This window comes from Poecile atricapillus, chromosome 6 (assembly GCF_030490865.1).
Source record: "Poecile atricapillus isolate bPoeAtr1 chromosome 6, bPoeAtr1.hap1, whole genome shotgun sequence".
Lineage (NCBI taxonomy): Eukaryota > Metazoa > Chordata > Aves > Passeriformes > Paridae > Poecile > Poecile atricapillus.
The window spans coordinates 6,772,049-6,797,534 of NC_081254.1; the positions used below are offsets into that span (position 1 = coordinate 6,772,049).

General features: G+C 46.9%; 1 protein-coding gene across 4 annotated transcripts in view; it reads left to right on the forward strand.

Annotated features, from left to right (window-relative positions):
- The window catches only part of PRKG1 (protein kinase cGMP-dependent 1), a 363,030-nt gene extending 338,873 nt beyond the window's left edge, over positions 1 to 24,157 (forward strand). For 3 of the 4 annotated variants that reach the window (XM_058840756.1, XM_058840755.1, XM_058840757.1), the window contains 8 exons: positions 8,340 to 8,479; positions 11,818 to 11,907; positions 13,587 to 13,728; positions 15,272 to 15,435; positions 16,198 to 16,320; positions 16,426 to 16,488; positions 17,156 to 17,222; positions 20,290 to 24,157. In XM_058840756.1, coding sequence (XP_058696739.1) covers positions 8,340 to 8,479; positions 11,818 to 11,907; positions 13,587 to 13,728; positions 15,272 to 15,435; positions 16,198 to 16,320; positions 16,426 to 16,488; positions 17,156 to 17,222; positions 20,290 to 20,388 — 888 coding nt within the window. In that variant the 3' untranslated portion in view covers positions 20,389 to 24,157. Of the gene's footprint in view, positions 1 to 8,041; positions 8,095 to 8,339; positions 8,480 to 11,817; positions 11,908 to 13,586; positions 13,729 to 15,271; positions 15,436 to 16,197; positions 16,321 to 16,425; positions 16,489 to 17,155; positions 17,223 to 20,289 lie in introns of those variants that run through there. The other variant, XM_058840758.1, reaches the window with a different exon arrangement.
- Positions 24,158 to 25,486: the final 1,329 nt, after the last annotated feature.

Genomic DNA, 25,486 nt, shown 5'->3' on the forward strand with positions numbered 1-25,486 from the left:
TCCTCATGGATGCTCCTCTTCATCCCAAATTGGGCTATGTAATCGACTTTTATCTAGGGTTTTTTTGAGGGATAAATCATCCAGGGTTGGAGAAATGGCAGCAAATGGCAGGAGCAGACTTTTTGGCATGCATCCACTCCTTTTTCCAGCTCAGCCTCCCTGCTTTATCTCAGCTGAGCATCTTCTGGGTTGGGATCCAGGATTAACATTAAGAAAATAGGAATTTCAAGTGCCACTGGGATAGGGAATGTCACCTCATGTGACAGGGATGGAAGGCAGGTGTCCCCAGCTCTCAGATACCATCTCTGCTGACCTCTATTGCTCTTGGCTTTGTTCTTTAATTTCCTTTTCACTCAAGTCCTGTGCTCCTGAGCATCTGCCCCAGGTCAGTTCTTCTGGGTTTAAAATCAAGATCATTTTTGACAGCTCTGAAATAAATACATTGGAGTAGCTAAACACCCAGGCTTGGAGTAATTTTTCCATGGAATCAGTTCCTGGAGGTGATGGCTGAGCACAGAGAGACTAAAAATGACATCCTTGCCTTCTGCACTCCTTCTGGCTCCATGGTGGCTCCAAAAATCAGAATTCCTTTGCAATATGGAGATTGCTAAAGACACAAATAAAAACATGCACATCAAATGTTCCAGCCATGTTTTACGGGCTCTGTACAAAGCGGACACAATGGAATTTTTTGGCTTTATTTGTGTTTTAAGAGAAATCTGGCCCCGGATTTTGAAGTGCAATTAAATCTCTCCCAGCCTCCAGCCTGTGTTGTAAACAAAGCCATTAGTGAATTAATTAGATAACAAGGAAAAACCCACTGCAATTGTCTTCTGATAGCCTGACAGATGCAGAATCCAGATATTTATTGGTGAAAATGTCCAACTGTGTCCCATTTCCAATTCCAAAGTGAGCTGCTTTTCCTTGCAAAGATTTTTATTAGAAAGATCATTTTTCTCTTGGAAATCTCCTAATTTTTGGGTTTAATTGTCAGGAATTGCCTCGAGCTGTGCCAGGGGAGGCTCAGGTTGGACACCAGGAGGAATTTCTCCATGGCAAGGGAGCTCAGGCCTTGGCAGGGGCTGCCCAGGGAGGTTTGGAGTCCCCATGCCTGGAGGTGTCCAGGGAAGGGCTGGACGTGGCACTCAGTGCTCTGGGCTGGGGACAAGGTGGGGATCAGGCACAGCTTGGACTCCATGGGCTGGGAGGGATTTTCCAGCCTCAGTGATCCATAAGGACTTTAAGGGGACTTTCCACATCTCCTTAAGGCCAGATTCAGCCTCTCTTCTGAGCTAAGTTTAGAGAGAAATAAGAATTTGCATACCCAAATTAGATTCCCACTCTCTACCTCAAGCCCAACATTAATTTAGGGTCAGCTACAGAACACGCTGTGCTGGGTTAGGCTGGAAAATAAGTCAAGACTTAAATAAACCCTACCTAAAATATGGCTCAGGGTGGTTGTTGCTGCCCCTGGATCCCTGGAAGTGTCCAAGGCCAGGCTGGACAAGGCTTGGAGCAGCCTGGGATAGTGGAAGGTGTCCCTGCCCATGGCAGGGGGTGGAATTTTGGGGCTTTAAGGTCCCTTCCAACCCAAACCATCCTGGGAATTTAGAAGAAGATGGAAAGAAAAATCACGGAGTAAAAATGTAGTCTACAAGATACATTGTAGGCTGAGTTTGGAAGGATGAATCCTTCAAAAATGTGGGCAGCAGGGTGGAAACTGTCCATGACAGTGACTTTGTTGGTTTTTTTTTTAATAATCCAGATTTCACTGTTTGAGAAAGCACTAAATTTCCTATTCCAATTGGAGCACTATGGGACTCTACAGGAAAATAATTTTGCACAATTATGCACTAAGAAGACACTAAAAAAGCAAATTTAACAAATTTTAATCACTCAGCTGTGCTAAACCCCTTTAACTCCACATCCTGATCCCTGCACTGAAAACTGATTTTTGTTGCTTGACAACAAACACAGACAAGTTTTTTATGAGTAAAGGGCAAATATTGGGCAAATATGTTAAAATATATTAAAATTTCTGTCTTCCTATAAAGCCCAGAGGTAAAACTGATTTTGCAGAAATGTCTGGAAGCAAAAGGCTAAAAAGCAGTGAGGAATGTCAAGGGTTTCATACATAAAAACATTCCAAGGAAAAGAGGAATAGAGGAAGAAGGATTCTATGGCTAAGATATGTGGGAAATGGAAAAACTCACTGCTGTGGGGTCTTGGAAATATCAAATGGAGCTAAACTCCAACAATCCCTTACATGATCCTGCTCTGCTTCCCAGTTTGGATTTGTCTGAAATATAAAACCTATTTTTATGTTTAATTTCTGTCTCCAGCCAGAGCTGAAATCTCTGGCTCAGCTCATATCCTGATCCAGCCTCTGCCCAGTTTTGATGGGCTCCCAACACATCCCATCTTTCCAAACTTTGCCAAGACCCTTTCCATGAACAGACAAGCTCTAGGATGTGTTTCCATCTGCAAAGGATGAGTTTAGTTTCAACAGGAATTCAAAATCCAGGGAAAATTAAAACACAGCCCTGCAGTGGTCCAGCCCCACATGGCTGTGTGATAAAAGGAAACATCCTGCACATGCTGGAGAAGGGAATATGCTGCAAATGTTGGGAAGGGATGGAAAAAAAAGGGTCAGATCATCCCCGAGATTTTGCTGAGCTCAGAAGGAGTGACATTGTCAGATGAGTTTGGGATTTCCTTGGGTACATGATCTCAAATCCCTCACTGAAATCCACAAATCTTCCTCCCTTCATAGCAACCAAAAGATCCATTCTTTCAAAAGCCAAAAAATTCACAGAATCCCAGGATCACTGAGGCTGGAAAATCCCTCCCAGCCCATGGAGTCCAAGCTGTGCCTGATCCCCACCTTGTCCCCAGCCCAGAGCACTGAGTGCCACGTCCAGCCCTTCCCTGGACACCTCCAGGCATGGGGACTCCAAAGCTCCCTGGGCAGCCCCTGCCAAGGCCTGAGCTCCCTTGCCATGGAGAAATTCCTCCTGGTGTCCAACCTGAGCCTCCCCTGGCACAGCTTGAGGCCGTTTCCCCTTGTCCTGTCCCTGTTCCCTGGCAGCAGAGCCCGACCCATCCTGGCTGATTATGGGGAATTCTCTTCCATCCTGGGAGAAGAGGAATCCATTCAGTAGGAAAATCAGGCTGTCCCCTCTTGCTGGGACAGGAGCAGTCACTGCTCTGGATGCAGCAGTTCAGCTGTTGGGATCAGGAGCTCAGCTTGCAAACACTACTCTCAGCAACAGCTGCTGCTATTTTTGTTGGTTCCACCAGATTGAGCTGGGAAACAGGGAAAATGCAAGACCTTGGGAATGCCCAGCAAGCAGGAGCACTTGGAATTCAGCTCCTGAAGCGCTGCTGTTGAATCCGTTCTTATTTAATGTGATAGGAAAATAGCCATACTTCAGCAGAAAGTGGATTTCTGGCTCCTTTCTTTTGGAAGAATTCTGCAGGAAGCAAAATTCCCTTGGCAAAACATCTTTGTTATTGTGGAGGTTCAGAGGGATACAGAGGGAAACTGTGGTGAGTGAACTCCTAAAGCCCATCCAGTGCTACCCCTGCCATGGGCAGGGACACCTTCCAGCATCCCAGGCTGCTCCAAGGCCCAAAGTCCAGCCTGGCCTTGGACACTTCCAGGGATCCAGGGGCAGCCACAGCTGCTCTGGGCACCCTGTGCCAGGGCCTGCCCACCCTCCCAGGGAACAATTCCTTCCCAATATCCCATCTATCCCTGCCCTCTGGCACTGGGAAACCATTCCCTGTGTCCTGGCCCTCCATCCCTTGGAAATATCCTGGAATGTTAAGTCACGGAAATAAATCTTTCTCTGGGGGCTTGTTCTGCATCCTGGTAAATATTTACGAAAGTTTCCACTTTCCCCAGGTCAGCTGGTATTGGATCAGCCCAGGAATTGCTGGAGTTGCAGACTGTATGTAACACACATTGGGATGATTTATAGGGAATACGAGCAGGGAAGGAGGAAGGATAAGAAACACACAGCTCATTTTTCCTCTTTTCCATTCAGCTCTGGATTCCTCATCAATATCCATTTTCCCAGCCAGCCTGAGAAAGAACCAAGATGTAAAACCATATTTGTTTATAAAGTGTGTATATAATGTATATTAAATGTATAAATGTTAAAAACCAGACAAAAATCAGGCCTGGAATGCTGTGTGTCCTGGAAACTGCAGAAGTTTAAAACCATAAAGCAAAGGAAGGATTTTGGAGTGATTCCAACAGGAGGAGCCAGCTGTGATCCTATGAAACAAGGATATGGAAAAGCCAGAGAGGCTGCAGCTTTCCTTTTTCCCTGCCTTTCTTTGCCCATGGAATTCCAGAATGGATTGGGTCGGAAGGGCCAATATTTAATAAAATAAAGCCCATCTCATTCCACCCCCTGCCATGGGCAGGGACACCTTCCATTGTATTGACACCTATAAATATTCCATATTTATATTAGCTGTGCACATATATATATACACAACCTATATTTTATGTACATTTTATATCTCTAAGCAAAATAAAAATGTTTTTTATTCTGTTTTTCTTCCACCTTCTGAGCTCAAACCCAAAATCCTTGTGGTTCCTGTGGCTCCCTGGGCTGGTTTTCCCATCAGGATTGAAGGACAGGGTGTCCTGAGCAGCCCCTTCTCATCTTTTTAGGATTTACAGTATTTAGTGGTTTTTAAATAAAAATAAATCCAGGTGACTCCTACATATTTTTTTCAACTTTTGGATTGAGATTGAGATTGGACACAGGGGTATTTTTGTATTAATTAAGATTAACACAAAAACTATTATTGGTAAGAAAATAGAAGTGACCTGGAGTTTCCCACCTTTACATCATAAAATAGTCCTCAAAATCACCTCGTTTGGCAGCAAGCAGAGCAAGGAGAAGGCTCAAGCCGGCTGGAAAAGAAGGAATACCCTCCAGGGCTCATTTTCCAGGTGATCCAAAAAATAGCCCTTGGATTGTGTACCTGAACAGTTCTGGTGCATCGGCACTTTTAATGCAAATTAATCCCTCTGTGGTTTCAAAATCCCACAAATCCTCTGCCTTCCAAAGGACTGGGAATGGAAAATGGATCTGAATTCTCCAGTGGCATCAGGTCCAGGCTTTGTCTGAGCTAATTGCAGATGCCTGTTCTATATTTTAATATATTTAATATAATAATATTTAATATTATTTATTTATATTTAATTTAATATATTACATTTAAATATAATATTTTATAATATTTAATTCCCACTTTATATTTAATATAATTATAGTGTAATAATAGATTACACTATATTTATATTTAATATAATAATAGTGTAATAATAGATTAATATAGTAATATAATAATATACTAATATAATAATAATAATTGCAGCTGCTTTTTCTATATTTAATATCTTCAGCAGTGAGGACATCCTCAAACACCCAATAAACTCCCTGCCTTCTTCCTCCTGGAAATTTCCTTCCCTGGACTAACTTGGAAGTGTAGAAAAGCAAGTGACTTCCCCAGACTCTCCATCCCTGACAAAATAGTAATAAAATTTTTAAAAATAGCCTTTTACGTGAGAGATGCAAGAATTAGGTGGTCAAAATCTGTGGTATTAAATAAAAGGACACACTGGGATTTTCTCCCAGCACCCTTTGTTTTGTGATACTGGAATTTATTCTCCTGAGCCTCCACCAGGTTGTTGGGTTTATTTTCACACTGATGCCTGGTACAGATTAACATTAAGTTATTATTCTATTATTCTATTCTATTCTATTCTATTCTATTCTATTCTATTCTATTCTATTCTATTCTATTCTATTCTATTCTATTCTATTCTATTCTATTCTATTCTATTCTATTCTATTCTATTCTATTCTATTCTATCCTATCCTATCCTATCCTATCCTATCCTATCCTATCCTATCCTATTCTACTTATTATTACTTATATTATACTATACTATATTGTATTATAACATTGACTAGTGAGAATTTCAAGTGAATTTAGAGTGCTAAATATTTATTTTTTTATTGTTTGATACCCAAATCAACCAAAATATGCTTGATTTTGCTGCTTGGAGCTGCTTTCTTGATTATTTTTGTGTGTGGACAACCTAACATTAAAAAATACAGGCTGAAAGAGAACAGATCTGATCTGGAGAATTTGCAAGGACTTTGCAAAGACTTTGGTGTGAAACAATTTGGGAAACAGTGGTGGTGCTTGTCCATCACCACATGGACTGCTCACTCCGGTGGGAAGCCAAGAAATCTGGATTCCCAACAAAAGAAAGGATAAGTTCTCCACAAGTTTATCCTTAGTCCTCCCAAAATTTAATTATTTATTGTTTTTAAATTTCGGTAAATTCTGCTCAGCCCAGATTTCACCTTGATTTTCATCAGGTTTTTGATTCCTGTGTGCCACCTCCCTGCTCCCCTGCCTTGGTTCAGATGGGACAATATCCAATATTTCATTCAAACAGTTAAACTGAGGCCATTTGTTCAAAATGAGACTTTAGAAAAAAATAGAAACCAAACTCTAACCCCAAACCAAAAGTGCTTTTTTCACTTTTAGTTGGCTAAATATACAGAATTTCTTTGTGCTTTGAGCTGTGGTCAAACCAGGATAAGAAATAATGAGGCAGAACAGAAAAATGTTCTGCTTTACTTTTTGGGCATTGTTTGGGACTTTGTAATGTGTTTCTCTGAAAATAAAATGGCAAACACAGATTTCCAGCAAAGATAATAATGAGGAATCTCAGTGTGAAAAATAGGACAGGAGCTTTGGAAAAACAAAAGTTTTATGTGGGCTTGGAAATCCTTGAGGCTGTGGGGAATGAGAAACCACAAATCTGGCTTATATATATATATATATATATAATATAGTTTAGAAATAGTTTAATTGTGAAAATTTTGGCCACAGATAGGTGGCCTCTCATTTGTTAGACTTTAAATAATTGGTGGTGGTGGTGTTGGAAACCTCTCTGCCAGCTGAGGACCCACCTGTTGGGATTGATTTCCTTAAGGTTTGCGGGTCCTTTTGGACTTGAGGCTCCCAGTTTCATTTCTGGGGATGCTGCGGATACCATCCCTCCTGGTGTTTCCATGGGGATACCATCCCTCCTGGTGTTTCCATGGGGATACCATCCCTCCTGGTGTTTCCTTGGGGATACCATCCCTCCTGGTGTTTCCATGGGGATACCATCCCTCCTGGTGTTTCCATGGGGGTACCATCCCTCCTGGTATTTCCTTGGGGATACCATCCCTCCTGGTGTTTCCATGGGGATACCATCCCTCCTGGTGTTTCCCTGAACCACGACAGAACAAAGCAGCTGGACAAGAAACTGTTCAAGTTCAGGGTGTGTGGCCTGGGAAAAGCCATGGGGAATGTCTGGATAACACTCTTGGGAACATGGTGGGATTCTTAAAGTGTGTGTGCAGGGCCAGGAGTTGGACTGAATCATCCTTGAAGGATTCTTCCAGCTCAGCCCGTTCCATGGCTCTACAAAAGTGCCATGTCTCATATCCACCCACATTCCTGTCAGCAAAACAATACCAAACCAGATCTGACATTAAATAAATTCTGATTGCCTGAGTGTTGCCTCCTAGCCCTAAAGGCAGGCTGGGTTTCTGACGGGGCTCAGTGGCTGCTTCCCTCTGGCAGAAGCCAAATTCCGACAAGGACACCAAAACAGAAGTTGCCAGATGGCACCTGGTGCTCGACAGGGGGGAAAGCACCTCACTGGAATATTGTGAGCGGCAGACTTGGAGGCCTGGGAGGTCAACAGCGGGGTTCCTTTGAGAGGGCTGGCCAGGATGGAAGCGTGGCTGCCTTCCAGCTGGCTTTGGGATAGGGACCTGTTCCTCGGGGTTTCTCAGGGTTCAGAAGTTGCCAGGGTTACCTCGAGAGCAAGCAAACAACTCCTGTCAGTCTCAGCTCGGGGAACCAGGCTAAAAATACAGGGCAGAGGCTTAAGGTGAAAAGCAGAGCAGTGAGCAGGCAGTGCTGCTGGGAAGCCAGGTCTGCTCATCCTCTGCAGGCATCCCAGTTCCGCAGTTCCCAGCCGGAGCCAGCACGGGTGGGGTGAGCTGGAGGAAAGGGGAGAAGCTGGATGTTAACTGGCAACAAACGAGAGCAACACCCACATTTGGCTTTTCCCTGAAAATCCTGGTGTTTAGAAACGGTGTTTTTTAGCACTAAGCCAAGTAGTTAGAAACCTGGATGATGACTGGAGAGGTGGGAGGGTTCCTGGAAGGCAGGCAGGTGGGATTGCTGGCAGGGAGGTGGGATGCCCTGTGTGTAACCCCAGCCTGTCCTGCCATGCCCAGGTGCAGCTGAAGAGCGAGGAGGCCAAGACGTTCGCCATGAAGATCCTGAAGAAGCGGCACATCGTGGACACGCGGCAGCAGGAGCACATCCGCTCCGAGAAGCAGATCATGCAGAGCGCCCACTCCGACTTCATCGTCAGGTACCTCCCTCTGCCCCGGGCCCTGGGCCCTCAGCATTCCAGGGATCCATTCCAGGGATCCACACAGGGATCAGCCAGACAGCGTGGAAAAGCCTTCAGCTCCACTCCTGCGAGGGAATGGAGATGTGGAGCAGGAGGAACAAGCTGGGCAGAGCTCACTGGTGCTTCCACACCATCCATGTGGTACCCCAGGATGATGTGCGTTGGAAGGGACCTTAAAGCTCATCCAGTTCTACCCTTGCCATGGGCAGGGACACCTTCCACCATCCCAGGCTGCTCCAAGCCCCAAAGTCCAACCTGGCCTTGGACATTTCCAGGGATCCAGGGGCAGCCACAGCTTCTCTGGGCACCCTGTGCCAGGGCCTGCCCACCCTCCCAGGGAACAATTCCTTCCCAATATCCCATCCATCCCTGCCCTCTGGCACTGGGAAGCCATTCCCTGTGTCCCCTGACCCAAGTCTCTCTCCAGCTCTCCTGGAGCTCCTTTAGGCACTGGACTCACCATCAACAATTTATACATACATACAGATATATTTATTTATTTATTTATTTATTTATTTATTTATTTATTTATTTATCAATCATGATTTGGCTTTGCCCCTGCTCAAGGGTAATTTTCCTTTTCCTTCCCAATTTCTGAGTCGTCCTTCCCACTAAGGGAAGCTGTAAGGCAGGGCTTCACCCTCTGAAATGACACAGGGCCATGACAATGAGCAGCTGTGTCCAGCATTTCTCTTTAGGGAATATTTGACAACTCAAGTTCAGCATCCCTGGACTCCTCACAGGCAAACACATTAAAACCATCTCCCTGCCCCAAACCTAAGCACATCTCCAGGGAATAAAAGGGGTGCCAGGCATTTTTGGTTGTTTCCACCCAAATTACAACGTTCCCTGGCTTTTAAGGGCCTGTGAGGACAGAGAGGGATTTCTTTCAATGCTGTAGGACAGGATGGAGCAGTGGATGCTGAGGATCTCTGGATCCACCTTGAAGGGCATCCAAGCCAAGGCTGCCTCATCCCACCCTCAGAGATGCCTGGAAAACTTTTCTGCCTTAGGAGATCAGCCCTGCTCCCAGAAATTCCTTAGGAGAACAAACAAACCTGGGGTGAAACCAAGCCCTTGGGAAGAATCCAAAGGGAAGCACGTGGCCAGGCCGGGGCACTCGGGTGTTTCCTTCCCAGGCTCATCCCTGGGATTCCCCTGGAGCCTGTGGCTTCTCCTGTGATTCATGGGTGACAGCTGGAGCCCGACACTGCCCGGCTGCCATTCCCTTCAGGATGTGCTGTTGTATCCATAACATTCCTTGTTACCCAGGCTGGAGCTAAATATTCCCTGCGGGCTATTCCAGCCTCTGGATTTTTGGAAGGCTGAGCTGTCTGGGGATGAGAGGGGAAGTTCAGGGCCAGCCAAGCCACCCTTCCCAGAAAAACCCATCCTGAGCCTCCAAGCATTTGTTAATGGAGCCACTGATATTCATGGCTGATAAATGAAATCCTGCTTCATTCCCACTCTTTATCCTTCAGCAGGGAAGCAGAACAAGGATGTTTTACCTGTGCATCTCCTCTTTCCATATCCTGCAGTATTTCTCACCTTTTACAACAACAACCATCCCTGAATTATATTTAATATCCCATGGAAACCCTGCTCTGGGAAGCGACTTTCCAAGTCACAAAGTCCAACCTTTTGCTATTGCTAGAAAATAATTGATTTATCAAACTTGGTTTCTGCTTTTTCCCCTCTTGTCCTCTTACCCATCCACAGGGATTTCAAGTTTTCCTATAGTTTCTATCCTAAAATTATTCAACTGGTTTATTGCTTATCCAGTAACTTGTTTATTCCATTTCTTGGACCAGCTGGGTTATTTTTTTTTCCTGGGTGCAAAGGGCAGAAATTTGAATATTTCAGTAGATTTATTCAGTTTTGGGCTGATGGATGAAAGATGGGTTTAAAATAATCTTGGAGCAAGGGCACAACCTCTGGGATATTAGAATGGGAAAGACAAAATTCCTGAAGAACTTGGTTGTTTTCTTAATTCATTGTGTTAGTTAAAAAGTCTTTGAAGAATAATTGAGTTTGGTTATTAAAATTAATTAAACCATGCAAAAGGAGCAGGAGAGGCCAAGTGGCACTAAATAAAATTGACTTCTAGATAAACTAAAACTCAAACAGGACAAAATGTTCTGGGTGGGATCAGGAACCAAACAAGTGCAAATATTTTGAGGAATAAGGAAATAAATAAAGAAGTTTTTCAAATATTGTGTCATTTGAACCTAAGTCTGAAATAATGCCCCTTCATGTATCTAATCTTTGTGCTTCCATGATAGCTGATAAATAATATTTGATTGTTTTTAATCTGTGTATTTTAGGCCAGATTTAATGCCCATAAAAATTTCAGCAGGGCTGCCTTAATTAGGGAAAGGATTTCAGTAGTATTTAAATTACCAAACAATTAAAAACCATTTAATTAAAATTCCATTTTGGATTCTTGAAGTCTTCTGTAAACTTTAATAGAGATTAAATGTGTATTAAGAGAAATGATATTTTGTCCAAGTGGCAGGAAATAAGTGGGGGGATTTTTTGTTAAAACCATCAATTTTAGCATTATTTAATGGTCAGTTATAACTGACCATTAGTTTTATATCAATAGAAATGGATGTCTTCCAAAGGAATAAAATCCTGCAGTGTTTTCCCGCTGATCCATCCCACAGCTCCATCAAAATCACTGGGATTAGCAGGGAGGAGCTGGTATCTGCAAAACCCACCTGGTTTCACTTCCATTGTGTGGCAGCAGCTCTTGAATTTTTAACCCCTGGAATTTTTACCTCCTGAATTTTAAACTCCTGGAAACTCTGGGAATGCGGGAATTGCACCAGGAGTCACCCTCAGCATTTCTTCCTGCTGCAGAAATTGTTAAAATTATTATCCAAACAGCTACCAAGAAACTTTCCCTGTATCCACACCCTGCTGGAAGCCTGGATGGATAAAGCCACAAGTGGAATAGGAAGTACAAAAGCAGCTGAACATTAAAATCAAGTAAAAAGAAGAATCTCTGGGTTTTTTCACCATAGTTACTTAATATTATTAAGCACATCTATAAATCTAATTAATACAGTATCATTAGAAAATCCTGTTGAGCACAGAGCATGGATTTTAGAGCACAGCTCAGAACTTGAGGATGGGTTCACAAAGCCTGGCCCATCCCTTGAGGCAGTTTTTCCTCCACATTCCTTCCTGGGAGGAAGAGGAAGAGCATTTCAGCTTCTTTAAACTCTGTCAAACCAGCGAGTTTAGTGCTTTGATAATGGATTTATTTGTGATTTTCTGGTTGCCACCCTCAGGCTCTACAGGACGTTCAAGGACAGCAAGTACCTGTACATGCTGATGGAGGCCTGCCTGGGGGGAGAGCTCTGGACAATTCTCAGGGACAGGTGAGCTGGGACTTCTCCTGCAGACAGGGATGTCTGAAATGTCAGAATTCCAACTGGAAGGGTTGGAAGGACCTTAAAGCCCATGCAGTGCCACCCCTGCCACATGCAGGGACACCTTCCAGGGATCCAGGGGCAGCCACAGCTTCTCTGGGCACCCTGTGCCAGGGCCTGCCCACCCTCCCAGGGAACAATTCCTTCCCAATATCCCATCCATCCCTGCCCTCTGGCAGTGGGAAACCATTCCCTGTATCCTGTCCCTCCATCCCTTGTCTCAAGTCCCTCTCCAGCTCTCCTGGAGCCCCTTTAGGCCCTGGAAGTGGCTCTGAGCTCTCCCTGGATCCTTCTCTTCTCCAGGTGAGCACCCCCAGCTCTCCCAGCCTGGCTCCAGAGCAGAGGGGCTCCAGCCCTTGGAGCATCTCCATGGCCTCCTCTGGATTTGCTCCAGCAGCTCCAGGTCCTTTCAATGTCACAGTTTTTAAATCACAATTTCCCATCTCAGAGCATTTCCCACCCATGTGTTTGCAGCCCTCCTTCTGTGAGTGTGAATATTAACTTTCAGCTCTGCCACATGGACACTGATAAATAATATCCATAAATATTCCCCGGTGTTTATGGCCCAGCCAGGGCTGAGAGCAATGAGCAGAAGGAAATCAAGAGCTGTGCAGGGTCTGTTGGCCCACATAACACCAGGGCTGCTGACTCAAGTGAGAATCAAAATCCACACCCTGCCAGGAGCACTCTTCCATCAGGATGCAGCAGTGACATGGAAAAAAAATTAGTTAGGAAAGCATGAGATGCCCAAAACCCCACAGTCCCTGCCTTGGGAGGGTTAACCTTGGAGTGTTTTGGGTTGCTGGGTGCACATGGGATGTGCCCACGGAGCAGGAAAAGATGGAGGGAATTGTAACTCTGCAATAGCCTCATCACAGGAACAGAATTCCATTAAATTTGAAAAGATTGATCAGAAAGCCAAGATTAAATTGTCTTTTAATTCCCCAAGTTCTTCCTTTTCCCAGCAGCCTTTTTCTCACTGAAACAGGAACTGGAGCAAAGTTAGAAGGTGCTGGGTGGGATTTTTCCTGATCTTTTCTCAGAGCCTGGTAATTCCATCTTTGATTCTCTGGGATTTAAACTGAGGTTCTGCTGCCATCTAGCTTAGGCACCCTCTTGGTCTCAGCCAACCCCCAGCACACAGGGGGATGTGGTTTCTTTGGAAAACTGTGGAAACAAGGATCCAAAGGTGCAGTTTGGAATTTGCATTAACTCTTCAAGTCCCAGCAGCTGTGATTTTTCTGCCTTTTACCTGAGTTAGGAACATTAATACAGAACTTATCTGCATTCCTCAAAGGAGTTTTAACACTCAAAAACTAAAGTTGTAATTAGAAAAAAATAACTTTTTGCTTACAAGACAAGGATTTCAAAGTTTTATTTCTAAATTATATAATAAACTTTAAAATAGTTTCAGACATTGGAGGCAAAGAGGCGTCTTCAAAAATGGAAATTTAATTAGATTGAGATATAAAGGTGAATTTAGCAACAGAAATTTTCCAGGTGTTAAAAAGTGATTTTATTGCAGTGATAAAAGTTTTAACAGCAGAATGAATTCCATGAGGAAGGAAACCACTTTCCAGGGATTCATCTAATGGCTTTATCCCTTTTTCCCTCCTTCCTTCCCACAGGGGTTCATTCGAGGATTCAACGACCAGGTTTTACACGGCATGTGTGGTGGAAGCCTTTGCCTACTTGCATTCCAAAGGGATCATTTATAGGGACCTCAAGCCAGAGAACCTCATTCTGGATCACCGAGGTTATGCCAAGCTGGTGAGTGCCAAAAAAATTCCCCCCAGCTCCCACAAAGGTTTGGCCAGAGAGGGTCAGGAGCAAAGTTCCCCCAGGAGGCCCATCAGGGGGTGCTGAGAGGAGATCAGGATGAGGTGCTGTTGTCACCACCGGGATGTTTGCCTGCCTTCCAGCAGGGCTCAGGGCATGGCTGAGCTGGGAAATGCTGATTCTGGCTCGGCATTCTGATCCACACTCCTGGAATGCTGAGAAAAGAGCATCAGGAGAAAGCCACCTGGCTGTCTTGGGCAAAGAATGACCTGTTTGCCCCAGAACTCAGGAGAGGCGCCCTGCTTTTCAGGGTACCCAAATGGACTGGTGAGAGTCTGGAGAGGGGCAGGAGAGAAGAAATTGTTCCCCTGGTGGGAGGTGCTGCAGGATGTGGGCCCTTGGGAAGCCAGCAGTGAAGGACAGGAGCCCTAAAAGGAGCTGGTCCAGAAGGGGCTGACGGCCCCTGGAAGGTGTGGGGGACCAAGGGCTCTGTGTCTTGCTCTGGGGGCTCTTTGGGGTGGGAGCAGCTGTAACTCAGCCCATTGTCACAGCCTGTTGGCAGCCTCCACGTGTCACCTGCTGAGTGACATTGGGGTTTTCCCTCTGCAGTGTTTCCCTGAGGCTGGGGCTCCTCTGAGGTGTCGGGTGGTAGAAGAAGATGAGGTGCAGGACTGTCCTTCTCCCACCCCAGGAGGATCTGGGGCTCTGCTGGTCCCTCCCCAGCTCCCCAGGCATGTCCCCGAGCACGAGTGTCACGGGTCCCCCGTGGGCTGTGACCGTGTGGGTTCCTGACCACCCCCAGGGGACTCCACTTCCCAGGACAATCTGATTTTCCACGCTTGCCACTGCTGTAGGGCCACAGGGAGGCTGGTGAGCCCAGCAAATCCCAACAGCCAAACTGGGACGACTGCTTTACTCCTTGTGGTGGGAGAGAAAACCAAACTTGGAAGCAGGTGCCTAAATCACAGAATTCTGGAATGGTTTGGGTAGGAAAGGACCTTAAAACCCATCCCATTCCACCCCTGCCATGGGCAGGGACACCTCCCACTATCCCAGGCTGCTCCAAGCCCCGTCCAGCCTGGCCTTGGACACTTCCAGGGATCCAGGGGCAGCCACAGCTGCTCTGGGCACCCTGTGCCAGGGCCTGCCCACCCTCCCAAGGAACAACTCCTTCCCAATAGCCCATCTATCCCTGCCCTCTCACAGCTTAAAACCATTCCTTACCCAGCTTAATTTAAATTTGGAAGAAAAAAAGCAAAATAAATCAACTGAGCTGTGGGTGATAGAAAGTTCCAACCCCCAAGAAACCCTTGGTGCTGGTCATGCTTCCCTCATGGGAATTTTCCCAAGGAAAAATCAGCAAAAAGGTCACTGTGGTTCCCTGGTCCTGGAATGACCCTGGGTGCTTTAATTAGGAGAAAAATTCCCATGAGGAATCCTCCTTTCTGCCTTGCTTCACTTCAAGAGGAGCAGAGCCCACGGCTGACATTCCCTCTGATGCCCTGCCCTGACGCTCTCCTGCCCCTTCCCCCAGGTCGATTTTGGCTTTGCAAAGAAAATAGGATTTGGAAAGAAAACATGGACTTTTTGTGGCACCCCGGAGTACGTAGCCCCCGAGATCATCCTGAACAAAGGTCACGACATTTCAGCAGACTACTGGTCCCTGGGAATCCTGATGTATGAGCTCCTGACTGGCAGGTATGGGCATCGAAATTCATCCCAAGATTTCTGCCCTTGTCACCCTGAGGAGGCCGGGGCAGGGCTGGGCCAGGGAACTCCATGGTGGCTTTTCCACTGAAATCTTTTTTTTGGCTCTGAGTGGGCTGATCCTGATGGGAAAAGAGCAAGAGTTTGGCCCTGAATGGTCTGGAAATGATGGGAGAAGGGTGAGGGTTTGCACTCAGCTGGGGAGGTTCCTCACTGCTGGGAAGGAGGAGGTGGTTTGGGCACCATCCATCCCTTCACATATTTAATTTGGGATTTCACTGCTGCTCTTGGCAGGGGTGGCTTCCTGGAGCTTGCTCACCTCTTCCCCCAGAACTCAGCCCCAAGAGCTGGGGAAGGATCCATCCCCTCCACCGGCCCATCCTTCAGGGCTGCGCACACACAACTCCCCATCCGTGGAAAGCCAATTAACCCCCACTGGAATCAGGTCCCATCACACAAAGATAAACCAGGGAATGCCGCTCAGAGCCTCCTGCCTCAGGCTGTTACCACACAGCTTCCATGGGAAGAAGAGGTTTAGCATGGAAAACTTTCTGGTATTTCCCTGCAGCCAACATCCCTGAATTCCAGAGCTCCTTGAGAAATGGTTAGGACCATGGGGAGCAAAGCATTCCTGGTTGACATCTACCTTTTCTCATCTGGGTTCATTTTTATCAGACTTCAATGCTGGTTTAAAGAGAAATTTTTATGAAAGAAGAGTTTTTAATCTTTTCTCCTTCCCTGTGCCCTCTGAAGTCCCCCTTTCTCAGGCCCAGACCCCATGAAGACCTATAACATCATATTAAGGGGAATAGACATGATCGAATTTCCAAAGAAGATTGCCAAAAATGCTGCTAATTTAATTAAAAAACTATGCAGGTAAGTGGATGCAAGAATAAAACAAAAAAAACCAAAAAGCCTTGATGTTATTTGCAAAGAAATGAGCTGGGCAGAGGGATTTAGGATTTGTTATTCCTTTTACAGGGACAATCCATCAGAAAGATTAGGGAACTTGAAAAATGGAGTGAAAGATATCCAAAAGCACAAGTAAGTGTGTTCTCCAGCAGCCATCAGCTCCAACCCCCAGAAAGAGGCATTTCAAACACCTCAGTTTTCTCCTGAAAGCCACTTCCTATCCATAATGTAAATTCATCCCCCCTTTTGGTCCCATGGGAGTGGTTACGTCATGTCTTAGGAGTTTGTTGGGATAAGAACAGGTGAGAGACCCATTCCAGGAACAATTTCTCTCGTCCATCTGTACTTTATCTTCTCTTCTCCCATCCCCAAAGCAGCAGGAATGGATTGGATGGATGGTTTTGTGGGAAGGCTCAGGGATCATCCACCCACCTTGGGGCAAACCTGAGGAAAACCACAAGTGGGACATCACTGAGCATGAAGCTGGGAGTTAACCCAATTCCATGGGGAAAAAAGGGCCTCCTGTGGGAGGGATCCACACTGTGGAAGGGAAGGAGCAGCTTCCAGGACACCTGCAGCAAGGAATGGTTCCCATCTGAGTGTTGGCAATTTCCGCTTCTGTGGCATCACCACGGTGCTGCTGCACACTCTTCCTCCTTGGTCCCCAAAAAAGATGACGGGAAAAATTCCAAAGGGATTTGAAGGCAAAGCTTGTGGGAGATGAAACCTGTTGTTTTAGCAATTTTCTTTTCTTCTTGTGCTACACCTGTCTAACTGTTGGATTCTTCCCTCCCTTCAGATGGTTCGAAGGCTTTAATTGGGAAGGATTACGGAAAGGAACACTGACACCTCCCATAATCCCAAGTGTAAGTTTTTCTATCATTATTTTCTCCTCCATGGCCAATTCCTCAGGGATGCTGTGAGCTTTGGGCAGTGGTATGTTGGGTTAAGTGGGGATAATGTGCTTTTTTTCTTCTGGAAATGCTTGAAAAAGTCACTCCAGGCACATTCCCAGCTAAGCTTGCTCTCCAGGCAGGCTCTTCCCTGGGAAGGCAGTTTGAGGAGGGCACTGCCATGGAGAAATCCCCTTTGTAGCAGGGAACCAAGGCAGGATCACTCACTCCAGCAAATTTTCCTCTCTCTCACCTGCTCCATTTGTTTCTGCATCTCCTTTCCCATTTCTGTGAAGAGCTGCCACTTCCACCCCTTCTCTCAGCTGTGTCCTCTTGCTTTCTCCTTCATTCTCATTTCCTTTGGAAAGGCAAGTGGGATTTGGATGCTATCTTCCTTTCCTTTCACATTAACCTTCCCTTCTGTGCTGTCTTTTGTGCTGTGCCCCTCTTTCCCCTGCATCCATGTCCTACATGAAAAGCGCTGTTGATGTTTAACCGGGAGCGGGCTCGGAGGGACAGCTCCACTCATTTTCCTTTGGAGCAAAGCCCTTCCTTTGATGTCTTTGTGAGCTCTCTGCCCTCAAAGCCCCGCTGCAAAGGGAAGCCAAACAGGATTAGCTGACAGAAATTACCTCGGCCCCTTCTGTCCTGCAGCCTCCCCTCCTTGTTCCAGCTTAATCCCTGGGGATCACCGGGAGAATGCCATTAATGGGGGTTCAGTTGCACCCCATTGCTCCGTCCTGCAGCAGGCCCAGCTCTGGGGCTGAATCTGCCATCCCAAAGTCTGCTTGGGGAAAGAGCAGGAGGGTTTCCCATCCCCCCCTTTTTCCCTGTGGGATGCAGGAGCTCCTGGAGTCAGTGGGAGAAAGCAGAACTTGGCAAATCTCTCCCATAACAATTCAGAAATGTTTTCATGTTCCAAAACCTGGGTTTGGTTGTTTTTTTTTTTCTCCCAAGCTCAAGCTACTATCCTGGGATGGTTTGGGTTGGAAGGGAACTTTAAGCTCATCCAGTTCCATCACTTTCTGTGGGCAGGGACATCTTCCACTATGCCAGGTTGCTCCAAGCCCTGTCCAACCTGGCCTTGGCCTATTTTTAATGCCTATTCATCCATCCAGAGGACCACTTTTCAAGTCAGGCAATAAAGTCAAGTTTTCTCCTCCACATCCAGCTGCAATTCCTGCTTTAGGAATGCAGGAAGTCCATGTAGCCTGAAAAAAAAGCCAAAACAAAACAGGATGTCTTCCTAACTGGTTTTGGTGGATTTTTAGTTTAGCAGGAGCATTTCCAACACTGCTCTTACCCCATATAGCAAGGCTGACTGGAATAGACAGGAGCATCCTTCCCTCTTCCAGGACAGCTCCAGGCTGGCCCTAATCCTGGTTCAACCCAGCTCATCCTTTCCCTGAGCTCTTGGGAGTAGCAGCTCCTCCAGACCTGCTCCTGAGATCCTCTCCAAACACATGAACTGGAAATTTTGTCAACCCCAGAACTGTAAATCCTGCTCCAGCTCATTTCCCACAAGTTTTTTTGGCAAAGTCTCAACTGCCACTCTGAAAAGGGACCCAAAATACAGCTCTGGGGGCAGGCATCCATTTTTCCTTCAATCAACCTCTCCTTGTTAGCTGGGAAAGAGCCAGCAGGACCAAACATATAGATTAGTTCCTTTTCCTTTGAAGAAAATGGCCTTTCCCAGCTCTTTAACTCTCATTTCTTACGTGGCACTGCCAGTGAGGCAATCAAAGAGCTCTTATTCCACGGGATTTTTGGAAAGATCTCAATTTACAACCTGCTGCCATGACACTGCTGAGCCTCGGTATCACAGCTGGAATCTGTGATTTTACCTCTCCTTAAAAGCTCAGGACTCTTCCAAAGATGAGCTGAGGAAGCAAATGGTGAAGGAGCCCCAATGAAGTCAACAGATCCAGATAATCCTAAAGAAATGAAAACCACTAAGATTTTGTAGGGTGGGTTTATTTTTCCAAAATGAGTTGGGTATTCCATGATCCCAATTTCCCCCAATACATGTTCAGCAGCAGGAAAATGCTGATGAAGTAGGGAAGCACATTAAATGCAGAGCTGGAGTTGGAACTCCTGTCTTTTCCCAAGGCTTGCAGCAGCATCCAAGATCAAGTGGGAATCTCAGGAAGGTTTACAAAGCCAAGTGGGACCCCTGAGATCAATCCAGGCCCAATACTGGAAAAAAACATTGTTCCCTGGGAGGCCCTGGCACAGGGTGTCCAGAGAAGCTGTGGCTACCCTGGATCCTTGGAAGTGTCCAAGGCTAGGTTGGACAGGGCTTGGAACAGCCTGGGATAGTGGAAGGTGTGGCAGGGTGGGACTGGATGGGCTTTAACGTCCCTTCCCACCCAAACCATTCCAGAATTCTGGGATTTAATGACTGTCAGTTGGCCCCTGGCTCAGGTTCTTCCCAAATGAAATGACTGAAAACTGCAGCAAGTGTTTTCCTGCTCTGGGTAAAGCTTAAAGTATTAAATTTCTAGTAAGACTCTCACTGCTTTGGGTTGGAAAGTTGCTGGTTTCCTCTCATATTGTTTATTTGGGTTTGATTGTCTTGATTTTGTCAAGTCCTCACTGTAAGAAAGCTTCCCCCACTGTCACAAAGCAGGAAAAGCTCAAACTCTATAGCCAGGGTAGATTTCAATTGTCATGATTTCTAAAAAAGAAATGGGCTTGGCCTTCATCCTGGGAAGATGGGTTTCTCTGGGGGGATCCTGAGGCTGAGAAATTTCAGGAAACATAAAGGCAGCAGGGCTCAGCTCAGCATCCTGGAGCCATGGATGGGAAATCCTGGGCTCGAGGAGGAGACCTTTTCCAAGTCTGTTGTGATAACCTTGTGGCAACAGGTAGGAAAACTCAGGAGAGTAGGGGAGATGGGGGAAATCCCCCAGCAAAAAGCTGTGGATGCAGCACTTCCCTGGCTTGCTGGGGATTCTCTGGGATGCCTATGGCTGTGGGATAAAGAGGGAATGTCAGCACTAGGATGAACATCCCCTTCTTGTCGCTTTTCCCCCCACAGGTCGCGTCTCCCACGGACACAAGCAACTTCGACAGCTTCCCAGAGGACAGTGACGAGCCACCCCCTGATGACAACTCAGGATGGGACATAGATTTTTAATGTTATTTCTCTTACCTGCTTCTGCCTTGCTGAGGACAGCTTTTCCTGGGACGTGGCTGCCAGCGGAATGGGAAGACCGGAATTGGGGAGGTTTCGTGCTCGGGGTCACCATGATGCCTTGATTGATGCTGCTCCAGTAACTCCAGTGGCATTAGGACTTCTTGCTTAGTGACAATAGTGCTCTCCATGTTTTCTGTTGGAACGTGACCTGGCGTGGGCACGGTGGTCCTGACACAGAGCCTTTCTCCGGCACAGAACTCCTCTTCTGTCGCCACAGAGATCCTGGCACACTCTTGATTAGCAGAGTGAGAGATCCGTAGAGTAAGAGGCACTTAATTCCAGCTGCTTTTTCCGTAGGATCAGTAGTAACTTAAGAAGTGCTGCAGCTACTCCAGTGCAGGATTTGGGCTATTCCCACCCTCTGAGCTCCGCAGGGCAGCGCCGGAGCCCAGCAGGAGCACGGGCAAAGCACTCCCGTCAAAGCAGTGGGGAATGTGTCCTTCTCCTTTCCTAGCAGTATTCCCCACGAGACTGAATGTTCCATTTCCTCTTTGTTTTGAAACATTTTGGCTCAGCCTGGTCAAACAAAAGCACAACTGCTGCAGATGCTGTCAAGGCAGAGTTGGGTTGCTTCCCTCATGTGGAAGCACCACCTTTGGGCTTCAGTTCTCCTTTCCCTTGGTACCAATACATGCATGGAAAGAGAAAAATCATGGAATAAATCCATTGTACCTCTATCAATCCATTGTACATCTATTGATCCATTGTACATCTATTGATCCATTTCACATCTATTGATCCATTTCACAGTGCTCCAGTCACCGTCCTGAACAAAGCAACAGCAGCCCACCTGTCTGATTTGGTATAAAATTAAGGATAACTGTGACCTTTTTAGGCCCAAAGGGAAAAATATGAGACCTGTGATGTCCTTTCGAGGTGCTACATCCAACTCTCACCTGAGAAGAAACCTGTCCCTGAACCATCCTATCAGGAATATGTAGCAGAGGCTCTGTTCTCCCTTTTGATGATTCCATGTCTCCATGTCTGCATCTCTTCTGTGTTTAAACAATCTCATTAAAACAGAAATCCCGGCCCAGTCTGTTGGCTCTGATGGACCATTGCCAATAATCCTGGTGCCTCTCCAGGCTAAGGAGCTCCACAGGAAAGTCAGTGGAATTCAATGGGAGATGGATATTGGAAGATCCGTGTGAGGTCTCCAGCGTGCCAGGTCCATGTGATTGTGTTTAACACAGGCATGGCCAAATCCATATGGAAAAAAGAACTGGGAAAAACAATATTATCAGGATATGCTTTTCCCTCACTTCTACTGCTTTTCCTTTGCTTGAATTCCCTCCTCTGGTTTATAGGATGCAGCAGAGGGATCTGGGGTGTCCGTTTGTCCCATATACACAGGACTAAAAGTGTATCCCATTATCCAACAGGAAACATCAGCTTTTGGTCTCTCTGCAAGACCTTGCCACAAAAAAAACACAGAATCATGGAATGATGGGATGGTTTGGGTTGCAAGGGACCTTAAAGGTCCTCTTATTCCAGCCCCTGCCATGGGTGAGCAGGTACTGCCTCCTTCGACCTCAGCTGCCAAGAGCTGACTGTGGAAAGATCAAGTCTCTCTGACAAGGACTTTTCCCACATATTACATGGAAAAGGTCTGTTTGAGCAGTAAAAATTCATTCCCTGATGCTATGTCCCAACTCTTTCGCATGTTTTTCATTAAAGGATTTAATCAAAAGGGTATTTTGACGGCGTGGGCCACGTCTGCTGTTTAACATGAGCTGGGTTGTGTGACACCTTTGAAACCAGTCTGGTTCTTGAATTCCCTCTGTTTTCCAAAGTGTGAGCCACACCTCTGGCACAGTCACTTCTGCTGTTCTTTAACCATTAAAACTTCATTTGCCTTCGAAATCACAGGGAAAAGGCAGCACTTGCTGACTTTTCCACCCTTCTCCAAGGGATGGACAGCACTGAGAGCCAAAGCTGAGCACGAGGGCTAAAACATTAACCAGGCATCTTAACAGGCCTAACAGGCAAATTCTTCCCTCACATCCCCCTGGATTTTCATTCCATGGGGACAGCTTTCTGTAGGAGTTTGTCCCAGGATGGTGACATCTGACGCAATCGGCAGGCAAGGAGGAGGAAGCACCACAAGGATTTGGGGATCAACCTGAAGATGTGACAGGAAGGAGTGTCTAGAATGGGCTGAGGAGTTGGGTTTCTTTTTCCTGTCCCTTTTTCCCTTGTGCCAGGCATGGGAATTGACACCTGCAGTGTGCACTGTGCTGAATCTGAGTTTATTTTGATATCAAACACCTCACTCGACTTCCACGGCCTCTCCTGAGCATTAACACTTTGCATATGTATATGATAAGCCTTCAGTTATAATAATATATTTAAGTTGCTTTATATATATCTCTATATATCCACAAGGGATTGCCTCTGTGTTTCCACCTCTGTCCTTATTTCTTTGTCTCCTTTCCTGATCTATGGGACGACAGCGTTTTTAGGGAAGGGGGAATCGGCTCCCGTGTTTCCAGAGGGGGCTTTGATCGGTGTTGTAGCTTCTCCTGGAGCTGCATTGCCCACAGCAAACTCTTCTTCAACAGCAGGACCACGAGCAGATATTTCTGTAAATAGGTATTTTCGTGTCGATGTTTTGTGGGTCACACAGAACTTTCTGTTCTTTTCCAGTTCCATGGCATTATTCCTTCATTTCCTTATTTGTAATGTAATGTTTTTAGGTCGAGGTAGACTTGAATTAATGTCATATTTGTCAGTATGATTAAACTTTCTGTCAGCTGTCCCGTTCACCCACCTGTCCCATAGTTCTAGAACGTCACTGGCTATCTGGCATTGTTGCAAGTGCCTTAAATCCATGGCATCTTATTGAAAAAAAAAAAAAGACAAATTTGGTGTTATGCTGCATGACAAAGACAAACACACCTCAAACTGTCGTCCTTTCTTAGCTTGCTGCGTTTTACAGTTCTTTCTGCTACCGATTTCTAAGCCTTTATTATCTGATCTCTATGAATTACAGAAATGATGACGTCGTTCTCTGATTTCTGTTCAATGTACCAGAGCTGTGTATCTGTTAATGAGATACAGAGTCATTTCTGTGAAATGTATAAATGTGATGTGCGGGTCAAATTAATCTCTGACATCCTAGCAGTCCGTAGACAGGTATTCCTGTTTTGCTAAGCTCTGCAGATCCCACCCATCCGTGCTGTCCCACACAGCCCCCCTTGGGAATCTCCCACCTGGGAAAAATCCACCCCCACCGGCGTTTTCCCGACCTGAAACCCCGGTGCAAAGACAAGGCTCATTTGCACCGCTCAACAAAACAGGATCTGTGCTTTTCCCTGCCCCGTTCCCTGCATCCACGGGGATGAGCCCTGGAAGCTCCTCCACGGCTCTCCGGCCCTGGCACCGAGACTTGGGCGCTTTTAGGGCTTTCTCAGAAAAAGGGGGAATTCCCATTTGGAGTTGCCTCTCCCCCCGAGTCCCAATTTACGCTGGTTTTACCCCAGCCCTTTGTTTTATACTCTGATTTTCTCTCCTTCCATGGCAGAGGTTTTGTTTGTCGGGCAGATGTCGGTCACGCCCCGGCCATCGGCCGCTTGCACTCTTTGGATGTTGACTGAGGAACTTTGGGTTTTGTTTTTTCTTTCATAAACTTCCATGGCTTTTGTTTCGCTCTGTACTCCCCCTGCAGCTGTAATTGCCGAGTGCCTGTTGTATACTTTATAGAGTTGAAATAAAAATAATTACTTTTGAATGGCTGTCAGTGGGTTTCTTCCAGAACAGGAGCTGAGTTTGGGAGAGATCTTCTGGATGGTGGTGAAATGTGGGGTTACACGGGTTCTGCTCCCAGAACTGGTTGCCCAGAGAAGCTGTGGTTGCCCCTGGATCCCTGGAAGTGTCCATGGTCAGGTTGGACTTTGGGGCTTGGAGCAGCCTGGGACAGTGGAAGGTGTCCCTGCCCATGGCAGGGGTGACACTGGATGGGCTTTAAGGTCCTTTCCAACCCAACATCATCCTGTGATTTGATGATGACACACAGGTGAGCAAAAGCTGGGAGAAAGGAGCAACAAAACATCCTCTGAGGAGGGAGATAAATGTGGTAACAGCCCGAGGAGAAGCCGGGAATCATCACCAGTCATTTTGCGGGATGCAGCAATCGCGGGTCGAAGTTAATAATGCAATAAAAACCCCGGGGTGACGTGGCCCTCACCTGAAACTGCCGGGGGAACGCCGAGATTTCGGGGCGAGGCATGGCGCTCGTTATTCCAGGCTAAAAATAGGGAAGGCGGGAGGGGTGGCCGGGCTGTGCTGGGGATGTCGCCCGGCCGTGACTCAGCCGCTGCTGACGGCACCTGCCCGCCGTGCTCCCGAAACCTTCCCAGGCAATTATTAGCCCGGCTTGAGCCATTCAGGGCTGGAACAGCTGATAGTGGATACCGGGACAGCGATACCGGGAGAGGGGTGGGGGGGGAACCTTAATTGCAGGAATTGCAGCGTCCGAATCCCCACGGGGATTTTGGGGCGCTGTTCCGGATCTTCGTATTCTCATTTAAACCAAGCTGAGAAAAGAAATAAACGGGAGCACGGGGCCGCCGCCGGGAAAAGCCGGGTTAATTAACGGGGCTTAATTAACCGGAGTTAATTACCGGAGCGGGGAGGGGGAGAGGGGCGCGGCGGGGCCGCCAGAGGGCGCGCTGGGCCCGGGGGAATGGGGGGGAATGGAGGGAGCGGAGAGGGAATGGAAAGGGAATGGGGGGGGAGAGATTGGGAAAGGAATGGGGGGGGCGACGCCTTTGATCTCCCCGCATCAAAGGACCCGGAGCTCCCCCCCGCCGGCTCTGCCCCCCGCCCCGGCTGGGGTCAGGGGAGTAGGGGGAGGACAGCGAGGGTCCCGTCGTGTGTCCCCCCCGTGTCCCCGAACAGCGCCCGGCGCGGGGGGATGCGGAGCAGCCCCTCTCCTTTCCTGCGAGGCTGCGCTGGCGCCAGGAAGGACGCGGGGGAGGCGGCGGGGGGGAGACTTAGAGGAGACCAAAGGACCGACTCTGCCGTCGGGGGAGGACGG